The sequence below is a fragment of the Gasterosteus aculeatus genome, chromosome 6 (assembly GCF_964276395.1).
Source record: "Gasterosteus aculeatus chromosome 6, fGasAcu3.hap1.1, whole genome shotgun sequence".
NCBI lineage: Eukaryota > Metazoa > Chordata > Actinopteri > Perciformes > Gasterosteidae > Gasterosteus > Gasterosteus aculeatus.
This window is the reverse complement of record NC_135693.1, coordinates 13,724,453-13,746,278: the sequence shown is the minus strand read 5'-3', so window position 1 is coordinate 13,746,278 and position 21,826 is coordinate 13,724,453. Positions and strand designations below refer to the sequence as shown.

The following is a 21,826-nucleotide window of genomic DNA, read 5'->3' as shown; positions in this document are numbered from 1 at the left end:
TTATTCTTGACTCTAGGTCACGGAGAAATCTCTGTTACAGGCTTTTTCAGTCTGTTTTGAAAAAACATGCTGGGACCTGCATTAATTTATTGTTAACATAAAAGATAATACAGGAAAAATCAACAGGCCGACGCAAAAGACAAGCTTACACTCATCCTTTAATGAATGTCACACTTTGTTCTCAGTTAGGCTGGTAAAACCTTTGTAGGCAAAAGAGCAGCAGATGATGCGTTTAAGGGGAGCACTGTGTGTGTGTGGTCTTGGGAATGGCAGCTCAAGTCCACAGTGGATTTTATCTGATTTTATTTACCAGGATATTTGGATGATAATGACATACGGATTTCATTTTTAAATCCTTTTCAGGTGATTTTCTCACAAGTGTAAAGAAGTTTATTGTGGCTGAGTTCTATTTCATCTGTTCCAGTCTTGTTCATGCTTTACTTGTTATGCTTCACTGTGAGAAGTCAAAATGTCAGCTGTGGTAAAGAGCAGATGGGGTCTAAACAGTCCCGTGTTCACTGCACATCAGTGGGTTTCAGCAATTCAATTATTTACACATTTCTTAGGCATTTTACCGCTGAAAGAAAATATCATGTACAAGAACCTGCCTCATTAGCTAAAGTTGCCTATGTAGAAAAGAGCCTCGTAGACTAATTCTGTTTTAAAGCTCATTATTATGTCGCCATTATGTGAGCTTGTTGATAAGGAAGTGTTTGCTGATGAGGCACTGGCACGACATAAAAGAAACATTATAGTAAAACAAGTTCACCCACTAACCCGAAATACAAAGCACTCTTTCAGCTGAACAAAATCAAGTGACACTACACGGGACAATCACAGCTCCTCCACTGAGACACCAAAGAAAAGCTGATGTGTTTGATCCGGAATTTAAGACATATTGCTCAACTAGCACAGGACCATAAAGCCGTTACTGCCGGCCAATACTATCTTACTGCTGATGTGTATCATAAGAGGAATTAGTAGCCTATACTAACGTAACATGTGGCTTTATTTATGGCGGCTCAGCATGTACCTGCATTACAAGAAATAACTTAGTGTCTCACCTCTAGATTCTATAAACGCAGACCATTACCACAGTTTTGATGCTGAGGTGGAAGCACATGTACTGATGTCGGCTAATGACAAGAGTTAAAAAAATTGTAAACCCCTCTTGACTCAGAGTAATTATCTTAAACCCTCAGCCCTGCAATATTCATCATATGAAGTGTAAAAAGATTCCCATTCCCTGGGGGGTGTAATAGCAAACTGCCACGCATGGACATTCAGGTCTAGGCAAGATCCAATTTAATTCAAACATTTCTCCCTAAGGCAACAAAAGAAATAAAAAATCTGAATATCGTGACATCTCTCAAAAAACTTCTTCAGCAAACCAACAATAAATCTCTCTGTAACTGAATAAATCCTTTAATATAAATGAATCATCTGACGAGAAGTGCTGAATGCCATTATGAGTCAACCGGTGTAGCTTAGTAACACTAGAACCACTCCCAAATACCCACAACAAAAAGATTCATGAACTGTTTTACCTCTTTAAGCAGTTCAGTTAGATCCACATGTATCTACTAACTAGGCTATTGACAATATTATTATTATCATCAGTATTACCATTAACATTTTGAAGATGTATTTTCTTAATTTCCGCAAAAAGGAAAAGAAATATATTTTAAAACTTTTAATATTTTAAACTTTTCTAAAACAAAAAGGGAGATATGATGATACTGTTACAATTTGCGTGGTAGCTAGAAAAACAACATTGGACTACGGTTCTAAAACGTGTTCTATGTATATAATGACCAACAACTACAGCTCCCACAATCCTCTTCGGTAACGCGTAATCAAATTCTGCCCTATCGCTAACTTTGGAGGCTTTCTTGAGCCGCAACAACACGGAAACCAGGGAAACGTCTCGTCGCGTTCTTGTTTTGTATCAGTTATCGCACTTTGTGAAGTCACTGGGCTGCTTTCTACTTCTTTACAACGTGTCCGTCAACACTTTTGTTTCAGTACTCGAGTTACATCGTTTTTACGTTTGTTGACCAGACGCTACGTGACCGACGTTAGCTAGTTTACCCGCCAGGGGCCAACTTTAGCCAACTTTATCCGTCACGTGACTGTACTTCACCAGCAGAAGATCCTCATGCGTCCAAGTGTCGCTCATGGAGGTCACTCCTAAAGCCGCCGGATCAAACCCCCTGATTCATTCACCTCCCCATTCGGCGGAGGCGAGCCCCCGTGCGCACAAAGAGGAGAAGGTAGGCAGGAGTGCAATTTGCTTTGCACGTCAACGTTATCTAACATCCCGTCAAAACAAACGCAAGCTGACATCTCCTCCGCAGCATCACCAGAAGCTGAGCTCCTCCCTGAGGGAGAGGCTGAAGAGATCGAGGCGCTCCTTCACCTCGCCCCCCTCCTCTGTTGCCAAACGCCTGTGTGTTGATGAGAAGGTGGAGGACAAGAATGGCCAACAAGTTTCAGCAGATTCCCTGGAGACGGTTAAGTACCCTTCATCGACCTTGCCCGATGTTGACGTAAACAGAAACGAGAAGTCAGGGAGCGAGAGTTTTTCTGGACCCATTTCCGAACCGACGTGTCATCCTTCCAAAGACTTCACACAAGAGCGAGACCGCTTGAGGAGGGAGGTGAAAGACAAGATGGAGACGCTGCGCCGGCTCAAGATGGTTAAGATGTACCGGAACAAGGTACCAGCCACTGTTTAATCTGGCCGGGTTTCCTCTGAACGTGAACGTTTTGATTAAATTTCCCACATTCCCTGTCTCTGTCCCAAGAATGATTTGACGCAGCTCCAGACCCTGGTTGACAAGTGGCGGAGCTGTGCTCAGGCTGCACTGTACGAGCTGATGTCAGACGTCCCCATCGAGGGAGGAAAGGCCAGCCTGTCGGCGCTCATTGACCTCTTCGGTCTGGATGACGCCATTCTGCACTTTGACCGCGCGGAAGAGGACTTTACTACCTAAAAAAAACAAAACATATACCCGCTGAAGCCATCGCATCAGAGTTAACCGTTTATTTGTTGCTCCTACAGCAGTTTACTCGTTGACAGAAGTGTAAATGAGGCCTCGCTCAGTCGTGTTTCAGCTGATCCAGTGACGGAAAGTTCTTCATCCTCAGGCGCTCGACTTCGGCCCAGAGGGAAGCCAGCTCTTCCGCCTGCGCTCTGGCACAGGCCTCCAGGTTACTCCTCAGAAGGATTTCCTGGTAGCGCTCCTCTGTCTTAGCTGCTTGATTATCCTGTGAAGCTAAACACCAAACAGGTTACACTATCAGTCAGAAGAGGTTTCCGAAATCTCCCTTAGCGATGAGCCGAAAGTCTCGTTTTATTACCTATGGCTTCATAGATGTGCGTCCTCTCTGCCACAGTCACCTGCATATCGGGCAGCTGCTGTTTAACAGTTGCGTTCTCCTTGGCTTTCTCTGCCGCCTGCCTGTTGAGCTGTTCAATCTTTTTCATGCGCTGCTTCACACTTTTTAGATGAGCCTAATTAGATGATGAAATTAGTTCAAGTCGGTAACGTAAAATACACAACACGGACGCGATTGATGAGATCATATTGTTACTTTTTTGTTACCTTTTCCTGAAAAGCTAAAGTTTTCTCCAGGATAGAAACTTGCTTGGACACCCGGCTGTCTCGACCCGTCTTGTTGAGGTACTGGGGGAGAGAAAGGCGACTAAAGTGACTAATAAAGCAAAAAAGAACAGCCGATGTGATTCGCATTAGTTTCTACTCTAAAACCAAAATGGGCAAAAATTCAAAATATTTTATGGATGTTAAGGCTTCAGGGGCCTAAACAATGACAGGAAGCTGCTTGCCACAGCAGAGCTACCTGAGGAAACTGGCATCTGGGCCTGGAAACATGTTCGGCGTGTGCGATGCTCATTAACTTGTCGAAAAAAAAGACGACGGGTGACTCATTTGTTCTTTCTGTATTTTTTTGTTATCCAACCACCACCTTCCTATATATTTTTTTTAATCACAAAGTTATGAAAGAACCTTTTTGTAATGTTTATGAAATGGTCTTTGGTGAGCAGCTTTTGTTTTTCTGTTTTTGATTAAACTGCCCTGCATTGGATTGACGTGTAGCGGATTGAAGCACATTTTGTTTCTTACGTTCTCTGGAATTTGTAATCACAGCAGAGATGTTAAAGTGAATCAAATGAATACATTTTTCTTTAAACATAGTGTAGTATATCAAGTCTCTACCTGAGCTCCAGCCGACAGAAGAAAATAAAAAAACAGGGTGGGGAGCTTGCGAGAATACGGTGTTTCACCACCCATCTGTACTCTGGGATGGTAACAATTTTCTGCTCACATAACATCTGGTGCTGCCGAAAGCCAAATACCTGCCTAGATATCAGCGACTGAGGTTCGGCCAAAAATGCTAACGGGGTTAAAGTTTCGCCATAAATTCAGAGACGTCATTGCCATCTCGAGGACATGCTGAACCTTGAAAATATTGGACCTATAATTACATGAAATATGGGCAGGGTCAAATCTATCCAGTAGCATTATTCCCAATAAAGTGTTATTTAACACAGATTTACTTATTCAGACAAAGACAGCCTTTGACGGTGAATAAAAGATATCCAGGTCCTTGATGAAAACTACCGTATGACAATATTTCAGAGTACCGATTCCACTCACATCCTGTTGCTCCTCAGAGAGTCGTAACATCTGAATGTCCCTCGCCTTGGTATTGAGGTGCTCGATCTGCATCCCCTTCATCCTGTGCTCCCACTGCAGCTTGATGATGCCCTTACGGAAGTCTTTGCACTCCACCATGGTGGCTATCTTCTGCTCCCCCAGCGTCTGATCATGTAGATTAATCATCATTTGACAGACACAGCATTCATAACCAATGTATCTGACCAACACTAGAGTTTGTACAGTACAAACTTAATATGCAATTGTGACCCCTTGTGTGTTTGTGTATCCATCCTCACAGCACAAATGGCCTCGCCTTGTTTTAGAAATAAGAGTATGTGTGTCTGGTGCTGTAGGCTGACCCGGATGGTTCTGTTGAGGTTCTCCACCTCGCTCCTGTTGGAAAGTACCGAGTCGGTGTAATCGGCAGTCAGGCCTGTGGTAGAAACCTCCACCTGGCCCTGTTTGAGCAGGACTTGGACCATGATGTCCTTCAGGTAACGGTTCTTATCTCTATGCAGACTACAACAGAAGACAAAAAGTACTCTTACATAGAGACAGAACAAATCCAGGTGTTTCCTAATGAGCGGTGAATAAAAAAAGTTTCATATTTTAACCACTTATAAAAAGAAGGAATGATAACATCACAGTTGTACCTTTCAAGTTCATCGAGGAGAATTTTTATTTCCTGCTGAGCGGCGCTGTCCTCCGCTCTCCTCTTCTGAAGGAACGCGTGCATCTCAGCAAGAGTCAGAGCTTTAACTTTTACCTGGAAGGAACGTGTCAAACAGTGAGTCCACCATCCCTCACAAGGCACACGTTAGTTTGGGGATCTTTCTTGAACATGATATTGATGACATCAAATTGTAAGCGCCTTTAGAACTACTTGTGAAATGAGATGCTGACTGCATGCTTGAAGTGTGGAAAAAAACAAAAACTGTATTTGTATTTAAGTCCATCTCCTCCAATTACCTTTTGCTCACTCTCTACTTTTACGCGGCGGACGAGACAGAACCTCTCCCAGATTTGTGGGCTTACTCCTACTGGTATGTTCTCCGGAGCGTCGAGATCCTCCATGGCCTTCAGCATTTTGCTCAGAGCATCGGGAGCCTGAGAACCGCACAGGCGCTGCTCTTTGAACAGGACGGAGCTGCTGTCCGTCTGGGTCCTCATTTTCTGAACCCTGAGACACAAAAGGCAGCGTGCAGCGACTCGGCAGCTAATTTACAACGTGGACGTTAAATGCGAGCGAGTGGTACAAACCTGGGTCTACTCCTGAATAACTTATAAAGGCTATCGACCAGATGACTTTGCACATTAAAGAACTCCTTCCTGAAGTCTTTGTCAAGAACCTTTGGGAGACGTGGACAGATATTGGATTATGTGTGGGACAGGCGAAATGTTTCAGTATATTCTCAGCTGACTTACTTTGTCCTCAGCTACGGTGCTTTCATAGGACTCTTGGAAGAATTCAAGTTCTTCCTCGTGTCTCTTTACCTCCCGTCTAATCTCCTCCTGTCAGACAAATACAGCTCCATTATTAAGAGGAACACAGGCGAACAGTTTTCTCGCGCAGGTTAGCTCTTGCAGACCACATCTGAGAGATGGAAAGCTATTATACAAGAATTTAGAAGAACATTGCTGCCATTAACTCAGGGATGTCACAATTAGCAGAAACGGAATCTTGCAGTCAACAAGCCTTGTACTTCAGGATTACTGTGTACGAGTTTTCTTACCTTGAATGCCAACGTTTTTTCAAGTTTGAGCTTGAGCTCCAGGTCTCGATTTCTAATCTCGTCTTCTCCGAGGACTGAATATACAAGATAAGTAACCTTGAGCTCTTCCTGAGAAATACATCAATAACAAGATTAAGCAGGATTTATTTCAGGTGTCACAACCAACAAGATATTATATTTCACATTTGTCTCAAGGAGGGAACCACAATGAAAACAGAGGGCCCTTCATACTGTTTGAGGACACAGAAAAAGGAAACAGATGGAAGTAATGGGACTCAGATTGGATACATGTGTTCCGTTAATGAGTCCATGTGTCACGTACATGTGCAGCATGTGTGTGTGTGTGTGTGTGTGAGTGGGTTCACCTGATAAATTGCCATTTCACATTTCACTTTCTTCTCAAACAGCTTTGTCAAAGTCTCATCAAACCTCTCGGTAGCATCAATGCTGGATGCCTGTAGTTTTCTCATTTCAGTTTCGATGGACTGCAATCACAGAGATCACAGGTGATTAGTATTTGTCACTGATCAGAGGTTTATTATATTTCTCATCATAGCAAAACTGAATTGTGAGCGTTTACACTGTAATACCTTTTTGTATTTCTCCTTCTCCTCGCTGAGGTCTGTGGATTTTTTTTCGTACTCTTTATAGACCTTTTTCTCCTCCTCGCTCCAATCCTTGTCAGGTTTGGTCAAAACAAACCCAGGTGGAGGGATTTTCTGGGGATTTAATTCAAAAGAAACTATGTGCGCTTAAAAATGTACCACGTAACAATTTTTTTTTTTAAATCCAAAAGACCTAATTTTCTACTACAGTCAAAATATGTTTTGTGTTTAACACTTGCATACTCCGTGATTTATTTAAGAAATAAATGATTTAATGAATAAATAAAAATGGTAATCACAGTAAAGAAGCTGAAACCAGAGAATTAATGCCAATCATGCTTTATAAAATAATAATTGATTATTGAAATAGTTGCCCTATAGTTACAATAGTTGTCTTGGCTATATACCCAAAGGAAGGAATGTCTGCACCTTCTTTCGAATTTCAAACAAAACAACCTGCGATATTATGACCCACCATTTTTAAGATTCCGTCTTTTTTCACTTCAATCACTCCATTCATCATGTCATCAAGAGCCCTGTCTCTGACAGTATCCCCCTGCAATGGAAAGAGCAATCAATACGAAGGAACAGAAATACTTGTACTAATCACTTTCTGTTATAAACATATAATATTCATGGATGTGTTTTTGAATAAACGTGAAGCCTGCTGACATTTGTTCTAATTGATAGTAACAATTACAAAAGCCCTTCCCATACATGGATGTATATACAGAATTTATTATAAGAGTTGCAAAACAAAAACCCATTTATTTGGGCGGCATACTTTGGCACCCAAACACTTCTGCTCTTCCAACTTCTTCCTCTCCTCCTCCTTTTGTTGTTCTGGGCTGAGGTACTTTTCTGCTTTTATCTGTAGTGTGACAAAGTTGCATATCTCGGTGAAATACAACGATGTCCATACAATACTTTTTAAATTAATTTTTTGGACGAAAAAAAACAAACAAATATACAAAGCTCTGTTAGTTTGTTGAACTTTTAGATCCCGAAGGGGTCAGTAACCTCAGAGTCGTCCACAGTGAGCAGCCTCTCTGGTTGCTCGCTGACGGTCAGGCCGGGCTCCCACAGCTTCTCCCTCACGTCCAGCTCCAGCATGATCTCCGTGATGTGTCTGTTCCTGTCCTTCACCCGGTTCAGCTCCTGCACCTTCTGCTTGTACACGGCCTCAAAGTCACTGTTGAACGCTGTCTTGATGCAACGAATCACATCCTGCATTTGGAGTGGAGCGATATATAGCAAAAAAAATCAATTTCACTTTCGATTTCTATTATTTTTCTGTGTGCACTCGGTACTGCTTTGGAGAAGTATTTTACAATGTAAAAGGCATTATTTGTTACCTGTAGCAGAATGATCTGGTTGATCTTCTGCTCTGTGGTTTGCAGGCAGAACTGATCGTAAATGTAAGGATTGGAACCTACTAACTCAGAGGAGAAACTTCCCGTTACGGCAGCACTCTCAGCCTCCGGGCCTTCCTCGCCTTTGGAATTTTTATTTAGCTTGCTTTGCTGCAGTTGAAAGGGGGCGAAGAGGGAAAAAGGCTTTGAATGAGAGGGCTGAAAGATTTGTTGAGGATAGAATCTGTGGCCACAAGATTATAAACCTTATCTAGAGAATTTTTCAGTGAAGGGAGCCATCCAAACAACAATTTCTTCGCCACATACATCTATAAAGGTTTTTACACGTATGGCACGTATTCAAGCATTTCATAAAAATTACTCTTACATCTGACCCTTGATTAATAGTCAAGGGTCAGATGTAAGAGTGATTCAAAGCATCCAATTATTTTCCAGATTTAAACCAGTTTTGCAATGAAATCTATATCCATAGACTCCATTGAAAACCTTGATACCGAGGAAGTTGCACCATCCCAGCTTTTGGAAAAGTATCGCACGCTGCCTTCTGTTTAAAATTATAAAACAGTAAATATATCATCTATCATAACACATCACACGTGCGTCTCAATATGGCGCTACGTCACCAGGGACCTGAAACACTAAACGCTCAGACCTGTGGACCAGTTGAGCTCACGGTTGAAGCAGCCTTTTCAATGTTCCTCATGTTGTAGACCCGGCGAAGGTCCTCCACCTCTTTGTCTGTTTGTTCTTTCAGAGGATAGTTCTTCACCTGTTGTTCTGAATGAAAGGCCTGAGGCAGACAGCCGGGAGTCATTTAGATTTGTCGGTAAGGATCACACAGTTCTGTATGTAACAGAATGGAATGTAACATTTCTCTGTGCTTGAACATATCCGTCTCACCTTGATGGCCTTGCCTTTGACCTTCAACGACTCCCAGCATTCTCTTCTCAGAACGTCCCTGAGGTAACGTTTTGCTAAAATCTCCAATTCAATTTCATTTCTCACCTACGATGTGACAACGTTAAGAATAATTTTCCATCGTGACCTTGAGGCTAAATACCATCATTCATCACTACTATTGTTGAGTTTGTGTTTGATGATTACCCGAGTGACCTCCTGCTCCACCATCGCCCCCAGACTCCTCTGCTCCTCAACATCCAGGTTGAACTCTTCTTGTTCCAGACGCTCAATACCTGGGAGGAGCTCATTTTCGCGCATCATCTCCTGGATCTGCCTTACAGAATAGATGATTTGAACTTTTTCACAATGGACTTAAAGCATACTGTGATTTGATATGTTTGAAAAAACAGTTAAAATTGAATTGAAAATGGTAAATTGTCAAATTAGATTGAATGTTCTAGAGACAGAACTGATGATGCTTTGAAAAACAATCCCACCATGGATCCCTTGGTATGATTTTATATATTATCTAGATAGAGTCTGAATTATTTATTAGTGAATTATTTATTAACATAATTCCTCTTTCATTTAATGTGTGTGTGTGTGTGTGTGTGTGTTGCGTGGTAGTAAGCTGCAGCTTGTAAATACAGGGATGTTTTTTATTGAACTGTAAAGCAGTTATCAACCATGGCTAATGATGCAGTCTGTATACTTTCGTGGACTGTGAGCGGTTGCTTAATGATGCCATCGCGTCATTCCTGCTGAAGAACCTATGAGTTTCATTTTTAGTGAAGATTTAAATAAACAAACATGTAATAAATCTCACTTACATTGTGACGTAACTCTATGATGGATTTCTTCAGGTTTTTCTTTGTCTCGGAATATTGTTCATTGTCTTCTTTTATAATCTGTTTGAAATAGATAGATGGGATGTTATTCCCGGGTCAGATAAATATCATGTTGTAGCATAAAAGCAGGCAGAAATTGCTTCTGCCCGTTTACTGTGTGAATGTCATTGAGGTGTAAAACCCACAATTCAAAGCCTGCTACACCTTTTCGTATCAATTCATTATCAACAAGCTTTGTCGGGTTGAACATTTGTATAATGCTTATCTGCTTAACCGTTCCATACCACTTGCTATTTGGTTTATTCTTGGAACAACAATACGTGATGATAGATGAAGCTGTCAAGAAACTGTGCCAAAAGCAACACAGCTAGAAATCACACCGAGGCGCAATGGACTCTTTTGAAATCCTCCACCTGCAACGGTAAAGTACCTTGACATAGTTAACAGTGTCCACATCTTGTGCCAAAACCACAAATATGGAGGCATGTTAAGTCACTGACCGCTTCTCGCCTGCTTTCCAGCCAGGTCGGGTGTGAAGGTGGTGCAGACGGCAGGCTGTTATAACTCTCATCCTGCTCCGTCACGTCCACAGAATGCCCTCCACCACTGACCTGCCGAGTGATAACGCATATAAAAATAAAGCACAGATTGATTTATCTGTGTAATCTTCACACCAGATTTATTCAATGACGCTTTCATTGAGAGGTGCTGTGCCATTTATGACACATCATAAACATACGCTCTCAAAAACAATACACAATCATCAGTACAGTCTACTGGGAAGCCATTTTATCCCACACAGCACTGACATAATCTGTTGCTTCGTGAAGTGAATGTACTATTTTAAAGAGGCATTGATTTCATTTCTGTGATTGTGGTTTTACTTTGTGTTGTGTCGAGACGTATTTCTAATAGTGATGAAATACATTTATAACAGTGAAGAAATACTACATCTTAGAAAAAACATATTGTTGTGTAGCAGTCTGCGAAATTACTGCTAAAACAGAAATAGAGTATCATTTACCTCACTTTCCTCTGGTGTTACTGTGCCAGCAGGAGGAGCTTGACCCCACTCAGGCAAATCAATGAGGACGGGATTCTCAGCATTGAATATCTTCTTCAATAAATGCTTCATAGACTGACTGTACCTGGTAGCTTCCTTCATCTTATCAGCACCCATGCTGTTAATTCTGTAGAAAGCCATGGGAGACACAAGGTACACACAACAAGAGCATGTGAAGATAATGATGGCTCGTTGAAACATTTTGTGTTTGTAGTATAATCATGAAATGGCCAAGTAAAAAAGTAGAATACTCTCAAAATAAGACTGACAATAACAGTGAGATTAGTTTGTCTCTCTATAATTTACGACTTCCCTCCTTGTTTGTGGTGCTGCGCACAGAGCTTTTTGTTTGTACCTAAGACGTAAATCTTGAACAACTTTTGAAAAGTACAGTTTCGTTATTTTTGAAGGTTTTAAAGCTGTGGGTGCTTTCTTTTTTTTGTAAATGCGACTCAAACACAGGTTTTCTTCAGCTGTGCTTGTGAGTATTCAGCTATGGAGACCAAGATCACTTGTACTTTTAAACAAGTTGTTTGTTGTTGTTTTACTCTTTTCCTGGGATTTGTTGACAATAAGTAAAATAAAGATGAACCCACATCTTTAAATCATTTTGAATTACCATACTGTCAACAATGTAAACAGCTGATTACACATTAAAAACCTGAATCAACATAGACGTAAACATTAAATCCTATTGCTAGAGTAGTAAACCAGTGTTCTCACAAGTAGAAACTGCCATATTTAAACTTCATAACAAAATAGAGGAAGGGCAAACGGAGGAGACCAGTAGTGAAAGTCAACAGTGAATTTTATTGGATCTTTGTTTTCCTGCAGCTTATGATCACAATCCCCCCTGACCCACCACTTCAGTTGTATTTATTTTCCTTTCCTCGAGGCCAACGCAAAGAGAGAAACATTGCTCTAGATGCAGCTGCACGAGGGCGGCGTCACCACGGCGAGCAACGGCTCCCTCTAGTGGCCGTTGTGTAAGCAGGCCAGACTTCCTGCTGGTTTACCTGATATCGGTGCACACAAGAGAGCAATCTTTCAAGCCAGCGGTGAGGACTGTCTGGCTGTCTGCAGAAAAGGACGCGCTCCGGACTCCACCCAAGCGGCATGAATGACATTGCCGTTCAATGTGCCGCTCCTGCAGGTGCAGCAGCAGAAGAAGCAGCATTGTAACACACCACAGGTAACGATACATCAAGGTTCAGAGGTTTACGAGAAGTCATTTAAACCAAATAATATGCGCTACTACCATGGAAGCGGTTTCTCGGATGAGTAGGAGGCCGTCTCGGCCCGCAGAAGCAAGCCATAACCCATGAGGAGAGATAAAGAGAGAGGCAGGGCCCACAGGGTGACCCCTCACTTCCTGCTCTGGTTTGAGCTGGACCACCTGTTCACTGGAGAGACCGTCTGTGTTCTGGGCAGAGAAATCAGGGATGAAGATAGTGTGTTAAAGACAAAATAAAAAAGAAGTTTACTTTTATTGAATCAATGACATTTCAGCTGGACGAAGACAAAGATAATAGATCCTAATAATCTGTCCCATTGGACAGCAATGAACCTGAGGAAGCTCAAATCGCTGAAGGGTTCTCCTCTTTTGGCAGTAGGCAAAGACTTTGCTGACTCCCAGGACACAGGAATTAAGTGGATCAGGAACTTCGTATGTGGACGCTTTAAGGACGAGAGTAGATAGACAACCATGTCGGTCTACACAATCCGGACCTGCGGGTCAGCAAAGGCACATCGTCGGTGTATTAAAATGATGAATAGGAAACAGTCACGCTCACTGCTTACGTTCAGTTGAAATTATGCCTGTTCATGGTGACGGCTGCTGCAGAGAGCCAGTATCGACACACCCACGATAGTAGCAGGGGGACTCCTCAGTAGTTGGTCTTCGCTCATACATTCCATATCAGCGTAAGTTATATGGTTCTTTATTTGACTTTACCAAAAATTGTCATTATTGTTTTTAACTAATCAAGTAGACAGAACTTTAAAATACAGACAATGTTGTGGTTCAATAAATCAAGAGTTAATCAGTGTGAGGCACCGTGATCCTCTGCACCCACACCTTCAAACTAGTATTTGCACTTTCCTCAAGAGACCGATCCGTCTCATTGTCTTTCTTCCTCGACATAGTTTAACAGGCCGCATACACAATGGGTGTGTTTTTGTTCTAAATCCATCAGTGTTTTTTTCTCTCTTTGTAACAGTGACAATATGTCTAAATAATTGGATACAAATGTCCTGTTGAGTTCGATTAATGGGTTATGGTAATCTCTCTGGCTGGGCCTGTCTCTTTGTAAACAAACTGAAGTCCGCTGTCAGAACATTCCCACGGATGAATTATGAGACTCACAGCCTTAAAACAATAAGAAGGAAAGGCAAGTGAAAAGGATGGTAAACTGTTACGCTGTTATTTACTGCCGCAGCTCCCCTCCCTGACAGGAGATGAGTCTTTAACAGTGTGAACAGAGTAAATGAATATCTTATGTTCAATGATCCATCATCTCCCCTACATGCTGCTATCCCCACCAGGCTCTTCAGAGGGGTAATGATAGCCACTAGATCCCTACTTTATTGTTAGTAGTTCTCACTCCTCGGAGTATTTTATGATTGTCAGCCAGTGTTGACTTTAAAAAACTCTGACTTCTAACCAATATCCCAAATGCCCGCATTTAAAAAGCATTATAGAGAATCAGCAGGAAATGGATCTACTGTATCAGCGCTTTACCTGAAAGGTCTCCGGTAGGCAAAGAGAGCACTGTGAGCTGCTGTCCAGAGTACTGTGCAAGAACCTTCACCTGTGCGCTGTCCTTGATGCACTGAACGGAAAGCGACAAAATGGGTCCGTGAACCACTGGAAAATCCAAAGACAAAGAGATCAGCGTTGTTGAACTGTGTTACAATAATAATTAAATAATTTTCTATCTAGTTATTTACACATGCTAAGCTAAAATGCTTGTTACATTGACATGTTCAGAGTTTTGATGATTACAGATGACAGAAGTAACATGTCTACTAAATAAGTAGTATCTACCTGTGTATCCTATGACGGAAAACATCTTTGATGGCTTTGAATCTAGTACATAGATATATGAATCTGATGCACCTGTGAAAAGGTAGTGCCCCTCTTGGTCAAAACTGTAAAGGCACAAAAACACACACACACACACACACACACACACACACACAGAAAACAGCAATTTAATATAACGTTTTAACTTCGCTGAACTGGAGGAGCAGTTGTCCTCTGTTGTATGATATGTGTAATACTCTGTTAATGTGGTGTTAAACCGAAGCTCTGTGGCATCAGATACTTACACAAGGTGATCCACAGGAGTGTGGTGTAGATGAACCCGGTGCACCAGGCGAGGTTGCTGCTCCCAGTTCAGGTCAATGAAGAGGACATTTCCCGAAGCCGTTCCAACAGCTGCGTATTGTGCAATAGGACAGCAGGCCAGACTTGTCACCTAAACAGACATAGATTGCAAGCTTTAACATTAGTTATTTTCCATTTAATTTGCCTCCTCCATTTTCAGAAAGTGTGTCAATGTGGCACCGTGTTCATTTGCCATGAAACAGACCTCAGCTTGAAGAGACAGGGAACCAAGACAAATGCCCTCTGCAGACCACAGCTGCAGTACTCCAGAATCCCTCACCGACTGCAATAAGCAAATCAGCAAAATCGCAAACATCAACAACAAGGACCCAAATTACACATGCCATCATGACACATTGTATTTCTTGAGTAAGACTAATGTTTTACCACACAGATGTTTTTGTCGGTGTGCGACAAAGCTGCAGCCACAAAGTCGCCGCTGAGAATATCCAGGAGCTTCACAATGACGCCAGACCGGGTCGGGTTCAACGCGTAGATTTGACCCTGAAGAACAAGAATCCTGTCATATTCTAATATTCCACTATATTTTCTCTCAGTTACATGTTATTATTAAATGACATATAGTATCACTTCATGTATAATAAGGCACACTAAGATACATTTAATTACTTACCGCAATAGATGAAAAAAGTAATGTTTCGCGGTCAGGCGAGTACATCGCTGTTGTGACAGGTTCTTCTAATTGCCACGTTTGTGTGATGGTGATCTGAGTCGCTTTGACTTGCACGCAGTGCACCGTATTCTCCTGTAAACCATTTTAAGGTGCTTTTAAATTTGAGAAATTCAGAATTACTGAGAAATGATATTGCAAATCCCATCGATCCACGTATTATATTTCATTTGATTCTGAACGTGTTATACATAAAAATGTTAATGTGAGCGTGGGCCAGTACCTTTCCTACGGCAATGAAACCATTCTGGTTAAGGGATAAACTTTGAAAGTTGTTGTTTCTAAGTTCAGGGACGGCATCAGCAGCTGAGCAAAAGTGAAAGACAAATAGTTTTTTTCAATTTTCCAAATCAATCAAGCAATTCTTACAATGACTATCGAATAATCTCCAAAGTCCCATTGTGTGTGTTTGTTTACTTGTGGGGTTAAAGATGACTGAGACAGAGAGGCTCTCTGGATCGACAAGGAGCAGAAAGCCTTCCACACAGCCCACATAAAGCTCGGAAGTGGGTGTCCAGCAGATGGTACTAGGAGTTAGTCGGGCTTTGGCGCAGAGTTTAGTCTGTGTAAACACATGTGGAGTTGGGTAACAATTTAAATTTATTTTGTGCCTCTAAAACATATCAAGCAAGTGGGGAAAGTGTATTGGTGTATAAATAATAGAGGAACAGTACCAGAATGGTTTCTGCCTTCTCTCCCACGAGTCCTGAGATGGCTGATGGAGGCATCTCGAGACCGAAGTAGGGGAGTATTTCGGTGACAGTTTGAGAGGTGGGCACCAATCTCTCAACAAACGAACCGTCATTTGCTGGAAGCTCTATCACACTGCAATATAACGAATAGTACACACACACACACACATTTTAACTAACAGTTTCCATTGTGATCATATGGAGTGATAAATGAAGGTAATATAGGTAAATTAACCGGTTACATCCCAACCAATGCTACCACAACAATTACTGGTCTGCTTTACCTTGGTTTCAGTAGATGAATGTTGGCACTCTTTTCAATATTCCAGACAGTGAGGGAGCTCTTGCCCAAAGCACAGAGCTGGAACCAACTGAGAGGGTTGAACACCAAAGAAATGACATCCCGCCCGGCGTGCGGTTTTGTACAAATTGGCGCCGCGCTTTCCCAGTTCCTGCATCACACGGTCGTGATTACACTAACGGAGCAGCTCAGCCTCAAAAAACATTAATGGAAATATTGAATCGACAATATACAGTAGTGTGCTGCTTGCAGTGGCTTACCACACTGTTATGGTGTGATCGGGCAGAGACGAACAACAGGCCAGATAAGGACCATCAGTGCTTAACGAGAGAGATGTGAAATCAAGTTGTGCTGAGCCTAGAAAAAAGAAACAGTGGAAACTTTTGAATATTTGTCAGAGAGAAAACAGCCTGTAAATGTAGGATGGAGGCATTCATACAAACAAACATTAAGAAGTCAAAACATCTAGGAAGAAATTTACAGTTACATCATCAATAAAACCTGACCTTTCAGTTGGAATATTCATTTGCAAAGATTTAGCTACTGATGTCCACTGGGAGGAAACATTCTTACCTTTTAGTTCATTCTTTAACTGTAACTCAGGGTAAATATACACAAATATTGACGGGGATAGCTTCTCCTCGGAGAAAGCAAACGTTTGATTGTTGCCATTGACTGTCAATGCACCAATTCCTTTTCCAGGACTCTGAAACATATTTTGCTTTTTTGTCTCCAGGTCGAGGAAACAGATATTATCCCCACATTTGTAACATACTGTTTTTTTGTCAACAAACTCGATACTCTTGTTTGTAAAACCTCGTATCCACCTAGAGGAACAAAAAAACAACAGCAAATTATTAAGTTAACGTTAGCTATTCACGGTTCGTGCCTCTCAAGTTTAGCATACAACGTTAGCTAACATTACACAGGTTACGGCGGTTAGCATCCTACGCTAAAACCAGGATATTTAAATAAGGGTTGAGATAAAACTGTGATGAAAACGTTAGATTAATTAAACATTGAGACGTGTATTTGTAAAAACAACATACCTGACATCGAAACTTCCAATGCCATCCATTTCAAGCTAAGAAATATCTTCACATACAGGTAAAGTGAACGTTGCGTATCCCTGGCAACCAGAAAACTTATGGCTTCTTCTTTTGCTGGTTTTACGGCGGACATCCAGTTTTTCGGCTTTACCGCCACCTTGTGCTACAGAGTGTGGATCAGTCAATAGAGTTGGAGTCCCCACTTCCCACGCAAAATAAATAAATGTGGTAAAAAAAAATGTACAATTAAAAAAAAACACATTCTACATTAACCTGTAATTAATCTTTAATGTTTCTACCTCAACAATTCACTCAAATTCACCTTGCCATTACAAATGAATAATTTGCCCAAATTTATAGTTTGTATTGGATGTGATATTAGAGCTTATGCTTATTATTAAGTTATATTCAGGCATAAATCATTGTGCTTAGTCATGTAACACGTTAATGAAACTGCATTATTTGTCTCTCCGGGAGTGCCGCTGCACCCAGTCTTGATCAGAATAAGAAAACTCCATGGCAACCATGCTGTCTTGCTATTGGCTGATGGGCTCTATCTGACGCGCCCTTACCGGAAGGAAGCTATACATAAATTTCAGCAACTTATATCGTTCTATACACAGTTTTATCCACTTTTCGTGCCAAGACTCTCTTACTCTCAGCACCCGAAGTGTAACCATGTCGACAGAAAGGTCTTTTGCCAAAGGTAAGAACGTTACGTCATGTGTTTGACCGCCCGTTGATACGACTTCCTGAGGGAGTTTATTGCCGTTAACGTTACGTTAAAAAGACTCCAGCGAGTCGCTATGACTCGCCTTTCTCAGACTCACGATGAGTCAGCATTTTTTAGCCAATGTCTGACAATTAGTGGATTGAACTGAATCCAAATAGATACCGACTCTTTGGTAACGTTAATTATCTGCAACCACTGAAAGCAATGCGTCTTTAAGACTGAAGGACTGCAGTCTGATGTGAGTGGTTACAAATGTATATCCGAGAAGTGTTTACTTCCGGGTAATTTACTGACGTCTACGTCTCACTTTGTAAAGGTTACACCATTCGCTCATCAAAAAAAAGTTGACAGTAAAAAATAAAAGCATTGAGGGTGAAAGCAGACTGCAATGTTGTCAGTTGTCAGGTGTAATTGTAAAATACTTCGTTACCAGCAGTAAGTCTTGCCCTCAAAGAGACGAGGGGTATTGTCAGTAAATGTTCTTACAAACTGATGTTTAACTTTCATATCACAGAATTATTTTCACTTTGATAGTGTGTATCGTATATAGTATTTATTTACTGGCAGTTAAATCTATAAAAAGTCATCACACATTCCATATCTTTGTCATGCAGATCACAAATGTACAAACTAATAACTGCCACTGTAAGATACATTTATATAAAGTAAGTGTACAATGGGAACACTCAATTTATGCACAAGTACCAAAAGGAATGCTCAAATTCATCAAGCCTAAATATTCTTATTACTCCCTACGGATGATTCAATGGTAAATCAAATCTCGTCTTCAACTGCTAAATGGGAAAACTCTAAAATAAATTGGCCCAAATAAAGCCAGCTCACCGTTTCAGTTGTCTGTCTTTTTTTTTTAATGTATACTCTATTTTTCATTGTCTGTATCGATTTATACTTTTTTGCGCTTATTCTGGCATAAATGATTGTGCACAGTCATGTAATGACACTGCATTATTTGTCTCTCAGGGAGTGCTGCACCGGGTCCTGTCCCCAAGGGCCACATCAGACTCTACAGCATGAGATTCTGCCCCTTCGCCCAGAGGGCCAGATTAGTGCTGAGTGCCAAAGGGATCAAGTAAAGACACGTTTTAATATGCTTTTGTTTAATAAAAAAGCTTCGCTTGTCCAAAACTTGGAGCAAAACGTGTTCTTTTTTTTGTACGTGTTTTTTTTCTCTCAGACATGAGATTATCAACGTTGACCTGACAGACAAACCCGACTGGTTCCTCGAGAAGAATCCTCTTGGTCTGGTTCCAGTACTGGAGACATCTGCTGGTGAGGTGATAATGGAGTCTCCCATCACCTGTGACTACCTGGATGAAGTTTACCCGGAGAGGAAGCTGCTTCCTTCCTCTCCTTTTGGTAAAGCTCAACAGAAGATGATGCTAGAGGATTTTTCTAAGGTACCCTCTATTAAAGACGTCTACGGTTTTGTTTACTCTTTACTAATCCCAATGCCACTGTTTACTACAGGTCATACCGTACTTTTACAAGATTCCGATGCTCAAAAAGAAGGGTGAAGACGTCTCAGGACTGGAAGCTGAACTGAAGGAGAAATTTTCCAAATTGGATAAGGTGATTTTGCAAAGTCTAGTGCTCTGGGTTCTTTGTATGTTCACCGATGTGATCTGGTAATGATCATTGAGCACAAGTGTGGATGTGTGAGACTATGCATCCTCCAGAGAAATGAGTAACGCGAGTTCCCCCGTGTGTCTCCGCTGACTGCACATGGTTAGTTTGCAGTACAATGCTGATAAACGTGTTTTTTTTCTAGGACCTGGTTAACAAGAAGACCAAGTTCTTTGGTGGGGATTCCATCACAATGATCGACTACATGATGTGGCCTTTTTTTGAGAGGCTTGAGAGCTTTGAACTGAAATAGTAAGTAATTAAATACTTTCTCAAGACATTCAATAATAAATACATTTTATTCATGGAAGCATTTCCTTCATTGACCGTCATGATGAGCCAAAATACATATGCATGACAGTACAAAAGTAAGGCATACAAGAAAGAGCTGGGAATCTCAATCAGAACAGAGTGAACCAGTCTTCCTCTTTTACCACATCGACTAAGTCATATTTCACGTGGCGCCGTATGTTCATGTGTTGTAATTATGTGAATGATTTGATTCCCGTTGTGTTTTCAGCTGCCTCGACGGCACACCTGAGCTGAAGAAGTGGACGGAGCGAATGTTGGAGGACATGGCTGTCAAAGCCACAATGCACAGTCAGGACACCTTCAAGGCCTTCCACGCGTCCTACGTGGATGGGAAGCCCAACTACGACTATGGCCTCTAGGGGGGAAAAAGGGATAGCCTTAAAACATCCCTTTTTTTTAAATTGTATACGCCATAATAATTTTCACTCTAATTCAAGGGCCCTGTTGGTTTTTTATAACTTTGATGAAATAGGAAAATATATATATTGTTGCACATACTTATATTTTAGATGAGGTTCAGTGAGTGAATGCTACATTTCTATGATGATGCTCTTCCTCCAATAAAAACTGTATACAACGCTGACATTTTTCTGTGTTTTATATTGAGTAAGAAGTACACTTCGTTTTTTCCTGCCTGACTACACAGGGTGGTTTAATTTAATAAACTAAGGACAACTGTACAACACAACAGGCAAAATAAATGCTTTTCTAGTAAGTACTACAAAGCATAATTAATAGCTGCCTTTCACAGTATGAGAACAAAAGCACTGCTATACAGTTTGAACCGGCGTAATAGAAGATGTATTTCTGTTAAATGTCCCGATTGACAAAAGCGTGTTGGATTTTCTATTAAAAAAGGTAAAAGAAGTGCATTTCAAAAATGTGTACAAGTGCAAAAAAGCGGTCTTCAGGTGGTAGTTGGTGAGGCCGCTCAGCCCCGTGGCCCCGTGAACGCTGTCTGCTTTCTGTGCAGCAAGGTGACGACCTGGAGGCAGTGCAGATGACAGGAATTCGGCAGGAGGAGTTTGGAGAAGTGCTTCAGCAAACTAAATACTGTTTCATTGTCAACAAACTCGATTCTCTTGTTTGTAAAACCTCGTATCCACCTAGACTCTAGATTTTTTTGTCCCTCTAGGTCCTAGAGGGACAAAAAAATAACAGCAAATGATTAAGTTAACGTTAGCGATTCACGGTTCGTGCCTCTCGAGTTTAGCATATAACGTTAGCTAACATTACACAGGTTACGGCGGTTAGCATCCTACGCTAAAACCAGGATTTTTAAAATAGGGTTGAAATAAAACTATGATGAAAACGTTAGAATAATGGTGCGGAATAAACATTGAGACGTGTATTTGTAAAAACAACATAACTGACTTCGAAACTTCCAATGCCATTCATTTCAAGCTAAGAAATATCATCACATACAGGTAAATTGAAATTATGTTGCGTATCCCTGGCAACCAGAAAACTTCTTCTTTTGCTGGTTTACGGCGGTTTGCATCCAGTTTATCAGCGCGTTACCGCCACCTTGTGCTACAGAGTGTGGATCAGTCAATAGAGTTGGAGTCCCCACTTCCCACGCACAATAAATACATGTGGTAAAAAAAGAAAAGTATAATAAAAAAATAAAAAAACATTCTACATTGACCTGTAATTAATCTCCAATGTTTCTACCTCAATAATTCACTCAAGTTCACCTTGCCAGTAGAAAGTAATAATTTGCCCAGATTTATAGTTTGTATTGGATGTGATTTTAGAGCTTATGTACAGAGCAGTAACATAAGCGAAAGTTATATTCAGGCATAAATG

At 41.2% G+C, this 21,826-nt stretch overlaps 3 protein-coding genes across 6 annotated transcripts; 2 read left to right on the top strand and 1 right to left on the bottom strand.

Annotated features, from left to right (window-relative positions):
• Window positions 1-1,479: 1,479 nt before the first annotated feature.
• Window positions 1,480-4,133, top strand: sfr1 (SWI5-dependent homologous recombination repair protein 1). 2 transcript variants are annotated; one of them, XM_040178485.2, is made up of 3 exons: window positions 1,480-2,273; window positions 2,358-2,720; window positions 2,808-4,133. In XM_040178485.2, the coding sequence occupies exons 1-3, from the start codon at window positions 2,178-2,180 to the stop codon at window positions 2,994-2,996; spliced, it is 648 nt and encodes a 215-aa protein (XP_040034419.1). In that variant the 5' UTR covers window positions 1,480-2,177; the 3' UTR covers window positions 2,997-4,133. The 2 variants fall into 2 exon arrangements, with proteins under 2 accessions (XP_040034419.1, XP_040034418.1); XM_040178484.2 differs by having other exon boundaries at window positions 1,884-2,720.
• cfap43 (cilia and flagella associated protein 43) lies at window positions 3,032-17,818 on the bottom strand. 3 transcript variants are annotated; one of them, XM_040178472.2, is made up of 38 exons: window positions 17,329-17,818; window positions 16,853-17,106; window positions 16,540-16,636; window positions 16,263-16,430; window positions 15,961-16,111; window positions 15,704-15,848; window positions 15,510-15,592; window positions 15,230-15,361; window positions 14,983-15,099; window positions 14,801-14,878; window positions 14,538-14,686; window positions 14,254-14,357; window positions 13,948-14,073; window positions 12,775-12,935; window positions 12,466-12,630; window positions 12,224-12,354; window positions 11,169-11,334; window positions 10,645-10,755; window positions 10,127-10,204; window positions 9,501-9,626; window positions 9,297-9,401; window positions 9,049-9,186; window positions 8,379-8,546; window positions 8,044-8,250; window positions 7,808-7,894; window positions 7,499-7,579; window positions 7,009-7,137; window positions 6,784-6,903; window positions 6,419-6,526; window positions 6,111-6,197; window positions 5,946-6,034; window positions 5,655-5,865; window positions 5,339-5,451; window positions 5,045-5,204; window positions 4,683-4,847; window positions 3,609-3,689; window positions 3,364-3,517; window positions 3,032-3,278 (listed from the first exon to the last, which is right to left on the bottom strand). In XM_040178472.2, exons 1-38 carry the CDS (start codon window positions 17,355-17,357, stop codon window positions 3,103-3,105), a joined length of 4,950 nt encoding a protein of 1,649 aa, XP_040034406.2. In that variant the 5' UTR covers window positions 17,358-17,818; the 3' UTR covers window positions 3,032-3,102. The 3 variants fall into 3 exon arrangements, with proteins under 3 accessions (XP_040034406.2, XP_040034407.2, XP_077960783.1); XM_040178473.2 differs by having other exon boundaries at window positions 9,070-9,186; window positions 17,329-17,570; XM_078104657.1 differs by lacking the exon at window positions 16,853-17,106 and having other exon boundaries at window positions 17,329-17,553.
• LOC120820561 (glutathione S-transferase omega-1) lies at window positions 17,818-20,600 on the top strand. Its single transcript, XM_040178486.2, has 6 exons — window positions 17,818-18,034; window positions 19,043-19,151; window positions 19,257-19,479; window positions 19,550-19,651; window positions 19,851-19,957; window positions 20,226-20,600. The coding sequence occupies exons 1-6, from the start codon at window positions 18,007-18,009 to the stop codon at window positions 20,374-20,376; spliced, it is 720 nt and encodes a 239-aa protein (XP_040034420.1). The 5' UTR covers window positions 17,818-18,006; the 3' UTR covers window positions 20,377-20,600.
• The last annotated feature ends 1,226 nt before the right edge of the window (window positions 20,601-21,826 follow it).

What these genes read in the sequence shown, in the direction of transcription:
- sfr1 (XM_040178484.2), top strand. Translation starts at nt 2,178, where the DNA reads ATGGAGGTCACTCCTAAAGCCGCCGGATCAAACCCCCTGATTCATTCA. An exon ending in TTAAGATGTACCGGAACAAG is followed by an intron (nt 2,721 to 2,807) that starts GTACCAGCCACT and finishes CTCTGTCCCAAG; the next exon opens with AATGATTTGACGCAGCTCCA.
- cfap43 (XM_040178472.2), bottom strand. Translation starts at nt 17,357, where the DNA reads ATGGATGGCATTGGAAGTTTCGATGTCAG. An exon ending in AGCGATTTGAGCTTCCTCAG is followed by an intron (nt 12,631 to 12,774) that starts GTTCATTGCTGT and finishes TTCTCTGCCCAG; the next exon opens with AACACAGACGGTCTCTCCAG. An exon ending in ACCAGATCATTCTGCTACAG is followed by an intron (nt 8,251 to 8,378) that starts GTAACAAATAAT and finishes CTCCAAATGCAG; the next exon opens with GATGTGATTCGTTGCATCAA.
- LOC120820561 (XM_040178486.2), top strand. Translation starts at nt 18,007, where the DNA reads ATGTCGACAGAAAGGTCTTTTGCCAAAG. An exon ending in AGAAAGGTCTTTTGCCAAAG is followed by an intron (nt 18,035 to 19,042) that starts GTAAGAACGTTA and finishes TTTGTCTCTCAG; the next exon opens with GGAGTGCTGCACCGGGTCCT. An exon ending in AATTTTCCAAATTGGATAAG is followed by an intron (nt 19,652 to 19,850) that starts GTGATTTTGCAA and finishes TTTTTTTTCTAG; the next exon opens with GACCTGGTTAACAAGAAGAC.